Consider the following 12,366-nt stretch of genomic DNA (forward strand, 5'->3'; position numbering starts at 1 on the left):
AGCCTGGTTTATTGCAAGGAATCATGGAGAATCAGCTGACACCAATCAGGAGGCGTAACTGCCGCTCGTCAACGCATACGCAGCAGAAGCGATTCCAGGTGCCAGCATTAGGAGCCTGGGTGTACGTAAGCAGTTCCAAACACCGATGGTAGAAGTTTGGTGGTGGCAGCAATGTTACTCGCCCACAGCACAGTGGGTAGAGTCAGTAACAGGCGGTTAGTGATGGTAAGTGGGAATCCTTGATACCCCAAGATCCAGTGGGATCAAGCCTAATCAGTGACCGGGTGGTAAGTGAAGTGCTCCAGTCACAGATATTGGGCAGCACAGACCGTGTTATGGTCAGCATTACTGCCTCACAGCACTGAGGATGTGGGTTCGATTCCCACCAAGGCCCTAACTATGTGGAATTTGTATATTCTTCCTGTGCTTACATGTGTTTACTCCGGGTACTCCGGTTTCCTCCAACACTCCAAAATTTACTAGTATCATAGGTTAATTGGCTAGTGTGTATGTATGTGTGTGTACATGTGGTCGGAAATATAGAGTGTAAGCTCCACTGGGGCAGGGACTGATGTGAGTGGCCAAATATTCTCTGTAAATCGCTGCAGAATATGTGTGTGCTATATAAATAACTGGTAATAAATAAATAAATAAATAATAAATGACCTAGACCAAAGGAACAGTCACAAACAAGAAGTAGGCTGGCAAAGCCTTAACCACTGTGTACATATTCACAGTCACAGGCACTGACACCTCTCCGAAACAGTTGTGACATGCCTCTGTTTGATTCACCACTTCACAGTTGCAGTACCTCCTCAAGGCACACTAACAGTCCTGGTTTTGGTGATATCCAGCACAGATGGTTAAATAAAAATAACTGAGGTACTAATTAAGTCACCTGTGCTCCAGTATGGCTATCCTCAAAACCTGGACTGTAAGTGTGCCTTGAGGATCGTGGTTGGGAATCCCTGCTCTAGGCTCTAGGAAATGCAAAAGAGAAAAGTAAACCAGGCAGAGGTAGGAATAAAAAGTGTCACAGGACTGGAATTACCTGCTTCTATGCTGATTGCAACATTTGAGTAGTAACCTCTCTACTTATAGAGATCAATCTGTGTGTGTAGCAGAGCTTGATGTGTCTGTATCACCCAGTTTCTGTGAATTATAATCCAACAATCATCCATACATGCCTACACTCCCAAAAGTCGCAGGAGGTCCCCGTTGTTTTGGGTAACTCCCCGCACTCCCGGCAGTGTAGACATTTCTCCCGAATCCCGCCCACCTCCTAGTGAAGTGGGTAGAATGGGGAGAAACTTACCTGAAGTCCGTGGTCTGTCGTTAGGGGGTGGGGTGACGCAATTCTGTTATAATCAAGTCATTTGGCCCCACTCACTATTAAAATATGATCAATTTGCAGGAGTTTCGCCACGAGGGGGTGTCGCCTAATGATGCGAATGGTCCAGCCCGGCCCCCATCAATGCCCGACTGCTGCCTCTCACCAGACTACTCCTGGAGAGGGCAGATTAAAAATCGGCATGTCTGCAATCATCTACCACAAAGCCCAGAATTTTTTCACTACCTGTATCATTCTGCACACACCTGATAGAAGGGATGCAATTGGGAAACCGTCTGACGTGATCCCGACAGCCGGCTTCCCGACTGCTTTATCCCGGCGTGGGTTAAATGACAGGCATCCTGTGGAGCCAGTGTTCTATCTTTCAGTGAGTATATATTGCACTGTGCTCTCTTCCTCACTCTGTGCATAGAGAGTAAAAGTTGAGCTGTTTTGTACTATTCAATAAGTAATGTAGTGGTCTGCATGGACATGGCCATGAGAACATGTTTGGACTTACTCAGGGGGAGTCATGACAATCCTTTGCCCTGCTAGGATGGCTGAAGTGTGGACAGATAAGGAGCAGGACTCAGAAGTGAAGTAAGGAGAGCCTACTGGAGTGGATGGGCCATATTCAATTACCAGCAATATTATCGCACCAGCAATAATATCACCGATTTCTCAGCGATATCATCGCCATCGGCGGTTTTTACAGGTAAAAATGGAGAAAACTTTTCTCCATTTTTAAAAAGGTGGAAATTGTGCAAAATACCTATTTTTGTGTAAAAATGTGGGGATTTCTTACAGAACCCTTTGGACAGCTCCCCTAATGATATTTTGGCTAATTTTTTTCGTGACAAATGCATTTAATGTATTGGGGCTGTTATTTTGAAGGGACATAAAGATGTGCCAAGTGTTTTAAGCATCGTACCTGGCTGGCGCAGTCGTTTTTTTAACGGTTTTAAAAAACGACCTGCGCCAGCCACGTACGATGTTTAAAACACTTGGCACAGCCTTATGGCCCTCCGAAATATCAGACCCAATATGTTAAACAAATTTTTTACGGTAAAAAAAAATTTAGACCGAAAATTCAGCGCCCGTTTTTTGCCAAAGTATGCAACTTCCGAAAAAATGTTTTCACTAAATTATCATTAGGGGGGCTGTCCAAAAGGTTATGTAGGAAATCCCCACATTTTTACCCAAAAATAGGGATTTTGCAAATTTTTCACCTGCCCTATACTGGAGAAAAGTTTTTTTCAGTTTTTAGGCGAAAAACGCCTGTTTTTGCCATCGTTGGCGAAATCGTGTGCAAATCATTTTCAGATCGGCTGATCGCAGCCGATATATCGGCCTATCAGATGGCTGATTCGCAAACGACGGCGAAAATGCACGATTTTGCCTGTAATTGAATACGGCCCGATGTGTTGGAAAATTGACTGATTTTATTGACAGATGCCTACAAGTAGGTACAAAGCGAATGTGAGAAAGGAGGTTAGTCCACACGTTGATTCAAAAGTCAAAATTAGAGCAGTTTTATTGAAAATAAATAGGATACACTTGTTAGAAGAAAAACAGTAGTCAATAGGATAAGCACTGTGACACTCCAAAATCACAGTGGTAGTCTTGTGTGCATGCAGATACTTTTATAGAGCCAAGTAAGCGAGCCTTGCACCTAGGCAGCCTAAACTTTAGGTTTTGTGAGTAATACTTACTCAGACCTGTGATGTCAATTAGACTGATGAGACACAGTTAAGAGACGGCATGTAGCGATTAACCATTTAACTACATATCAACATGTTTGTGACACAGTGTCAACTTGGACTCCTAGGTGCTCTTGTTCTGTTTCTTGTCCTGACATTGAAGGGTTACAGATTCTGGTACATGGGGAGTGAACCCAACCCTGATCAGAGGATGACACTGCTACAGAGATTCCCACTACCATGTTAAAGTATATATTTTTATTTCTGTGAAGCACTGACAAGTTTAATGTTTGCAGAAGGAGCAAAGGGTATTCTCTGAGTTTGATGATGCAGCATGGTACACACAGACTGGGGCAGCTGGCCTTCTGTCATCATTACTGTAGGTCTATTTAGGAGACAAAGTGAAAGGAGATAAAGTACCAGCCAATCAGCTCCCAACTGTCATTTTTCAAACACAGCCTGTGAGATGGCAGTTAGGAGCTGATTGGCTGGTACCTTATCTCATTTTGCTTTGTCTGCTAACACTGCTTAGTAAATAGACCCCATGTTTGCTAACATATGGTCACTGCTGTCAATGAGAGTTGCTTTATTAGTAAACTACATGGTGTGTGGTGATTTGTTGTGATGAACATTGAATTGTCATTAGCTGTTAATATAATTAGTTTATGTAGATTACTGCTAGTACTCCTCCAGGTGGCTTTTCCCTCTGGGCTACACTTTTTATAATATAGTGCAACCCAGAAATTGCACACTCATTTAGCCCACTATTTTGGATATCCCAGAAAAAAATAGTTTAAATCCGTCTCATAGGATTTTTCTTTTACATTTTTAATATCTTGAAGATAACTGGCCTCAAAAATAACCATTAAGCATATTTCTCTAGTGGTAAATGCCTTCCTGGCTCAGAGGTGTCCCACTGTCAGAATGAGCTTCTGCGCATGGGATTTGCAGTAAATAATGTTTGCGGGAGGGCTGCTGCATCATGGACCTTTGTGGTGCTAGGAGTAGTGAGTCACACCTCATGGCTCTGAGCTCCGCCTCCAAGAACCATCACACACAGCTGCAGCCTGCCAGCCTGAGACGGGAAAAGTGAGTCCGCCACCCGCTGCTTGCTGTACATTGAGTCGGACAGTTCTGCAGGCTGCGCTCAAGTAAAGTAAATTTGTAACTGGGAGAGGGCTGGGGTGCTGTGGTGCTCACTGCTGGGAGAGGGGTGGTGGGTGCTGAGACCGTGCTGTGCTGGGATAGGGGGGTGCTGTGCTGGGTGAGGGCCCCTTCTTTGAAGCCACACCCCTTTTCCGGATCCCACGGGGAGGAAGGCACCACCCAAAATCTTGCCTAGGGCACTAGTTTGGCTCGGGCCTGCTCTTCCCATAGCGCAGAACAGGCCAAGAGGACGGAGGAGCGGACAGCGGCAGGTGCTGGTGTTTTTTTTTGGTGTGTCTTTGTCCTATATATGTAAGGGACACTGCATATGGGGCACTGCATAGAGGGACTACTACTAGGGGCACTACATGGGTGGACCACTACTGGGGGCATGATATAAGGGGCACTGCAAAGAGGGAACACTACTGTGGGCACTGCCAAATGGGGACCACTTCATAGAGGGGACAATTACTGGGGGCACTGTATAAGGGGCACTACTGGGGGCACTGCAGAGGGGGACAGTTATGGGACATAATTGGTTGAGGATGGGGGCAACTATCTGACATAAATAATGGAGGAGGAGACACAGTTATGGGGCATAATTATAATTGTGGGAGTAGGGGGCCGTTCTGGGACCTAATTAAAATTGTAGGAGGGAGCAGTTATGGGACATAATTGTGTGAGGAGGTGGCAGAGTCTAAATACCGTAGTATAGCTTTGTGGCCCTTGGGCTTCGTTGAATTTTTTAATGTGGCCCTCACTGTCTTAAAGGTTGAAGACCCTTGTCTTAGACAATGAGGCAGCTACCATTGCCATGCTACACTGTACAGATTTGAGCGATGGTGAGGGTTTCCCATTAAGTGCACACAGTGACCTGCTGCATATATGACATTTGGTCAGTATCTGACAAGCCAATTAATATTGATTGCAGCCTACTGTATGTGGTCTTGTCCTAATAAATTCTTTGACCAATGCTGCAACAGTGAATGATACAGCCATTTAGACAGCAATTAATACTAACTGGCTAGTGAGATGCAGGCGCAAGGCAATGTCAAGATCAGGCCTGAATTTCAAATGCAAAAGGTCCAGCCTGCTTCTGTATAATATGCTTAAGAGTATTGGAGTCTTATTGATATCTCACAGTCATTATCTGTGATTATGGGTTTTAAAGATAAAATGTAAAATAATAAAACAAACAAATTCAAGTTAAATGTTTTTTCTACTTCTAATTCAAGACACCACACCTTGCAAAACCCAAATATAAGAGTATATTAAAGTACTTCTGATTACATTTGTAAACTCATGTATATTGCTTACTATTTTTATAGAATCATTACATTGTTAAAATAAGATTAATGATATGCTTAGCACTGATGTAAGTGTAGTACCTTAGGAATCATAAATCCATGGAACACTGTGTCCTTAGAAACTGCATGTGGAACATTCATGGGAATTGCATTGGCAAACCGGTGGATCTCATGAATGACGGCATCTGTGTATGGCATATAGTCTCGATCTTCTGGCTCAGGGGCACGCTGCCTGCCAATCACTCGGTCAATTTCATTTTGTACTTTATCTGTCATGAAGAATCATGGTCATCAATATTTTGAATATTTTATCTTTCAAATAATATAACAAGAATCTTGATTGAGAATAGAAATGTGCGGTTCAGTTTTCCTGAAAAATGAACACACCTGAATTTACTGGTTCTGAGTCAAATTGAGTCCCAGTAGGGAATAACTATGGGGTTCTGAGTGTAACAGAGTCCTGGCACTACTCTGCTTTCAGTTTAGAACTCGGATTTAAAAACTGAACTCTGGTTTTGGCTTGCATTTGAACAGGTCAATATTACACTATTTTATCATTTTTTTAAAATCCATTTTTATCAGTTTTAAAGGAAACCAAAACTCAATCTAAACCAAAACACTTAAGATTGGTTTTCCAAAACCCACCAAAACATGATGAAGTAGAACCAAAACACGGGGGTTTGTGCACATCTCTAATTGAGAATTTGCCTAGGCTTTTTATTATTATTATTATTATTATTATTATTTACTAAGTGATAGTGTTATTCACATTTACAATATGTGATAAACACAACAATATATTAAAACAGACAGACAAAGCCATAAAAAGGGCCCTGTGTGCAAGCTTACATTCTATAGCGAGTTAGGAACATACAGTTAGATTAAGCACCCATTAGTTGCACCCAGGTCACAATAATGAAGAGTGCTTTTTTGGGTTATGTGATTCAGTCAGCCATCAGAATATTTTTGTGTATAAAAGGAGAGTAAATGTAAGGTTGTGTGCAGGGCCAGCAAGTGTTAGGACCAAGTAGAAGCTTATAAAAGGAGCCTAATGCAGATGTGTGACTGTTGGAGATTTCAACATGGGTGAAACCAGCTTTGATGCTGTGTTATCCCAAAGTATGCTGTCTTTTGCATTCTACCATCTGGCTGAAAGGGCCCAGGAGCAAGAAACAGAACAGATTCAACAGTAGGTAGAATATCTGCAGAGGATATGAAGGCCTCCCACAGTGCTACAACTGCTTTGGGCTTCATTTATAGGCATCGCAATTTAGCCTGGGTGAATAGAAAAGCTTTTTACATTCAAACACGCCACTGTTTTGGTCGACTTTTGATTTGTGCATTGATTCCTGTTTTTGTAGCAAATTTGATCAATTTGACAAACACAATTCTTAGTAAATCTGTCATTTGTATTTGAGTCCATGTTTATGATTCAATATTTGCTCCGATGGAGTATTGTGCCGAACTGGTGTTTTAAGTCTTGTTTTTCCTGCGAGTTGATGAGTTGGCATTTAGTGCATCTCCGATCTGGAAAATCTCATCCAAATTGCAGAAAATTTTCCAAAACAAGCAAAAACATATCTTAGTAGATTTATACCTGACCAGTGGTTTAAGATATACTGTAGGTTAATAACCGGGAAAGGACAGTTTCTTGAATACCTATAAAATCCAGTGTTTGTATGATAAGAGAGTGGTCAACTGTGACAAATGCAACAGAGAGTTTAAAAGAATTAGAAATGATAAAACTACCTTTAGATTTAGAAATTACCAAATTACTGATCACCTTTTTTCAGTGTAGTCTCTGTTGAGTGTTGGGAATGAAAGACTACAGTACTGAAATGGGCACAATAAATTAATCTGTGAGGAAAGTAGTCATGGGGTTAGTGAAGGTAAGGCTCTAGAGAAGCTTTGATGGACATTGAAGGCGAGAGATGAAATGTTGGGAGAGAATGATTTATTTTTCAGATTAGGATTTTTTTGGATGCTTGAATAATTATTAAAAAATATCAAAGGGGAAACAAATAAATAAAAGGTTGGGATGAGCACAAGAAGAAATGGCTGGAGAAGGCGAGGTTACACATTTGATAGATAGTATTTATACAGATTATAAACACAACTGTCCAAATGCTGCCAATGTTTCAAATGTCAGTTTTCTTCAAAACACGCATATCCTAACAATATATCCTGCAGCCAGATAGGGTAATGATGCTTTGGAGGCTAGTCTGACAGCCTGTTTGCCTTGAAGGAGGAGGGAGGAATCTCATATTGAGGGGGGTTATTGCTTGTTTGGTGGAGAAGACTAGATGGAAAAGTACAAGCACTCATGTTACCGGATGCACACACTGATGGGTTATTTGCGACTGGGGTTGAATAGGTTACTGTTGCAGTTGACTCATGCAGATCTTGGTGTACTGTTTGAATAACCCCTAATTAAAAAGCGGTGGTTTGGCGACATACAAAAGTATAAGCACACCCCAGTGTTTTGGTTTTGCTTCTAATTCATCATCATGTTTTGGCAAAGTCACCCTCAAATGTTTTAGTACGGATTTGGTTTGGATTTTGGATATCTTTAAAAAAATATATAAACAGCTAAAATCATTTCATTTGGACATAGTTTTTGTTCCTTTAGCAGGGCTGGAGTGGGACTAAAAATAGGTCCTGGCATTTAAAGAACACAGGCCCACTTCTCATCAGAATCTGGCTCCTGGCATAGACTCCTCCCCCCTTACTATTTCTGACTCCTCCCACTTCTTAGTCTATGTTCTTACAAATATAATAATTATTAGAACAAACAAACAAGTGTACATCATTCTCTGTATTAAAATACACACAACAGTGAACATCCTGCAGGGGATTTAAATGTGTCATAGTCAGACGTTTGGTATTTGGTTAGTTCTTTTAGGTAAAGCTGGCACTTCATTGGTGTAGGCCACGCACAAAGAAAAGGGAAGGCATTTTCCCAATTGAACAAGCCTTAGCTTAGCAGTTGTAGAGCATTAGATTATACACCGTCTACATTTTTTAGGGCCTGTGTTCTAAACATAGAGGGCAACACATCTGTGCACACCAAAGCAGAGCTGTAACTACACATTTTGGTGCCCTGTGTACATAAAGAGCATTGGTGCCGCCATACCACAACTGAAGCAGGGAGACTGCATTCCAAAAAAACAGCTGTTGTCTTTTTGGGAAGGGGTGTAACCACACAATAGTACCCCCAATTCAAATTATGCCACACAGTAGTGCCCCTTCATCACATTACACCATATTATAGTGCTCCTACAGTAGTGTCCCTTTGTTACATTACACCACAGAGTAGTATCTCACATTTATGTTATGCCACACAGAGCTCATTCACATTATGATACACAGAGCCTATTCACATTATGCCACACAGTACTACTTAGAAACATTATGCTACACAGTCTTAGTGCTTCTTATACATTACACCACACAGTAATGCCCCTTACACATTATGTCACACATAGTAATGACCCTTATAAGACATTATGACAACAGTAATGCCCCATACACATTATGGCACACACAGTAATGCCCCTTATAACATATTGTGCTATACAGTAATGCCCCTTACACAATGTACACACAGTAATGCACCTTATAAGACATTATGCCCATACTGTAATACCCCTTATAACACATTATGTAATACAGTAATGCTCCTTATAAGACATTATGCTGCACACTGTAATGCTCTTTATAACACATTATGCCATGCAGTAATGCCCTTTATAACACATTATGCCACACAGAGTAATGCCCCTTATTATTTTACACAGTAATGCCCCTTATACACATTACACTTACACATTATGCCACCCTACCAGTGTCCCTCCAGCAGCCTCTTACATCCACTTGCCCTGTGTCCATCCAGCAACTACTGTCCTCTCCTTGTGTGCTATCAGCTGCAGCAGGTGAATATAGTGACAGGCTGCCAGTGAACCAACATGTAGCTGCATCCATGAAAAAACAGTGCCACCGTTATTTCAAATCTGGTCTGGTCATAAGACAATTGGACCTGCAGCCGCTGCAGTTTGGTTGCCATTCCATTTTCCATTTACTTGTCTGGAGCAGTTTCTTTTTAGACGTAGGAACTGTCCTTTGGGTATGGCTTTAAGCCAGTTTGGATGGTGCCAGCTTGTTGAAAGAATAAAGCTATTGACATCTACAAGCTTTTTGTGAGTATTGGTGTGTATCTGTCCATCCTGTATGAATATATTGAGATCCAGGAAAACGACGTCAGTCTTACTGTAGTTGGCTGTAAAGCTTAGATTGTTCGAGTTGTTATTAATCTAAGGTTGAGACCAGTACCAGTGCCTATTCACAAATAGATCGGCACATTTGCTATTTATATTTTGTCTACATTTGTCTATATTTTGTTTATTTTTGTTTATATTTGTTTACTTTTCCTTCTGACAATTTTGACATATTGCAGCATTGTCCATTGTGTTTATTTGTTTGTTTAATCTGTTGGTGTATAACCAATGGTTTACAGGCACCATATTATATTGCATTACAATTGTAGTGACTATTATTGTGAAACTTTTATCAGTAAAAGCAACATTTGTTTCTTAGTTGGTACCCTCTCATCATTTTGGGTTCTACTACTTTAGAATATATTTAGAATATACAGAGTTCAGGAAATAGGTTGTGCGCAGCATCTGGTCCCCACGTTTCTCCCTATTGGGACACGGCTCTACTCAGAACCTCAAAGTGATTCCAAACTGGGCCTCAATTCAACTTGGAACCCCTAAGTTCGTGTGTGTTTCGTTTTCAAGAAAACCGAACACACACATATCTGATTATCTATAGTTTATTTCTATTTGGTAAGCATCTTCAGCAGTGATCTGCAGACACTATTACACACTTAAGGTGCGGACACACTGGGCGATTAAAGTGGACGACTGAACGATAATGATATCGTTATCGTTCAGTCGTCCACTTTATCGTCCATTTTTTACAAAAAAAGATGAACGATAACGACGACGCGTGTTCCCGCGGGTCATTTGTCGTCATCGTTTATCGGGTTAACATGCAGGCCAACCTGCCGATCTTGTCAGGTTGCTGCATGTTGGGGAATGGGGGAGAGAGCCCGGTGCTGAACGATATTGTTAATGATATCGTTCAGCGGCTGTGCTCAATGTCATGAACGACATTGAGCACAGCCTGCCGGGGACACACTAGACGATATCGCTCAGGGATTTTCACACCCTTTTCACATTATTTTAGTGTCACCTATAGTTATTACAGGGCAATTGGAGTAGAATTCGTAAAATTCTACTCCAACCCCTAAGTATCACTTATTTTTAGTAAAGCAGATCACATTTCCCATAACTGTAATGGGAAATATGATCCGACCATAGTTACTAAAAATAAATGTGAAAAAAATACCGGGGAAAGTCCTGTGATAATAACGCCACCTGGAGGTGGCGTTATCCAGGGTCTCCCCCGGTTACCGGACTCCTGGCCTGCTCTAACGGGGAGAGCAGAGCCGGGAGTCAGTTCCTGTAATCAGCTGTGTGGTCTAAACAGACCGCAAGCTGATTACTGTAAAAAAAAGAAAAACAAAATAGTAAAAAAAAAATACTTACCTGACTCCAGGGACCGGTGATCGGGCCTCTGGTAATGACTCCCCTCTGGTCAGCTGGTCTCCCATAGTGCACAGCTGCTCGGTCATCAGGTGATCGGGTCCCAGTGCAGTATGGGAGATCACCTGACCGGAGGCATGGAGAACATCACCGGAGGCCTGGAGCATGCAGGTAAGTGTAAGTAAGGGAGAGGAGGGTCGCGGGGAGGAGGTGCTAAGCGCCGGAGGTGGGGTAGCAGCGGTGACCGGTCAGCGCATGCGCGGGCACTTAATCACGGTATTTTTTGCGAAAATACCGTGATAAGGCTCCGTAGGGGATTTGCAGGGACAGAGCTTTATCGCAAGCTCTGTCCCTGCAAGGGATTGGTAGTAAATCCCTGTGATATTGCCTGAATTCGCAATGCGAATTCAGTCGTTAATATCACACTACAATCTGCATTACAAATGCGGATTGTAGTAAATAGAGCCCTTAGTTGCTTATGATCTGTTGCTTAATTGGGTGTTATGGCTATCAATGTATCAATGATTATTATCCATGTCCTTGTCCTGCATTGTATTGTACTGTACTGTTCGTCACTTTTTTGGTGATGTACTTTGTAAGGTGATGTACTTTGTAAGGAACACTTTTGGTGCTATATAAATAAAGGATAATAATAATAATAATAATAATAATAATAATACATCTTCTTTATAGCACTAAGATATAGACATGTAGGAATATCTTTACTTACTCTCAAAGCAATATATTGAAATTGTCATTGTCTATCAAACCTGATATGCACAGACTTTGTTTCTTACGTGTGACGTTGGGGTGTTTCACTAGCAGCAGAAATGCATGTCTCAGTGTTGTGCTCACTGTTTCTGTCCCAGCAACAAATAAGGATGTAGTGTTTATATAAAAGTTCTCCATATCAAACTGTGAGGCTGGATTATTCTTTTCCTGCAAGAACATAAAATGAGAAACAGAGAGATCAGTGCCTGTCACAATCTATTGTACAGCCAATATATAGAAGATAAGGTATAATATGACCAATAGTTGCATAGCACAGTTAGGCCCTCATTCAGAGCCGTACGCTCTGAGCAGAGCGCACGTTCTGAATGAGGGCCGCCCTCCATAAAAATGGAGCGTCCTCCTGGACGCTCATATAGCTGTGGGTCACCACCCACAGCCTATACGAGCGTGCAGTTTGATGGCCGCGATGGTCTTGACCATTGCGACCATCGAAACTGCGAGCCGGAGCCTGCGGTTGAGGTTTTCAACCGCAAGCCCCGGAGTGA

The 12,366-nt window shown here is 41.9% G+C and overlaps 1 protein-coding gene across 1 annotated transcript in view; it reads right to left on the bottom strand.

Moving 5' to 3' along the window:
• LOC148502841 (cytochrome P450 2A13-like) overlaps positions 1-12,366 on the bottom strand; it is a 71,821-nt gene that overhangs the window by 13,003 nt on the left and 46,452 nt on the right. The window contains exons 7-8 of the mRNA XM_088449296.1: positions 11,887-12,028; positions 5,565-5,752 (exon numbers count right to left, since the gene is read on the bottom strand). Coding sequence (XP_088305422.1) covers positions 5,565-5,752; positions 11,887-12,028 — 330 coding nt within the window. The remainder of the gene's footprint in view (positions 1-5,564; positions 5,753-11,886; positions 12,029-12,366) is intronic.

The sequence above is a fragment of the Taudactylus pleione genome, unplaced genomic scaffold, assembly GCF_031769625.1.
Source record: "Taudactylus pleione unplaced genomic scaffold, aTauple2 ptg000481l, whole genome shotgun sequence".
Classification (NCBI taxonomy): Eukaryota; Metazoa; Chordata; class Amphibia; order Anura; family Myobatrachidae; genus Taudactylus; species Taudactylus pleione.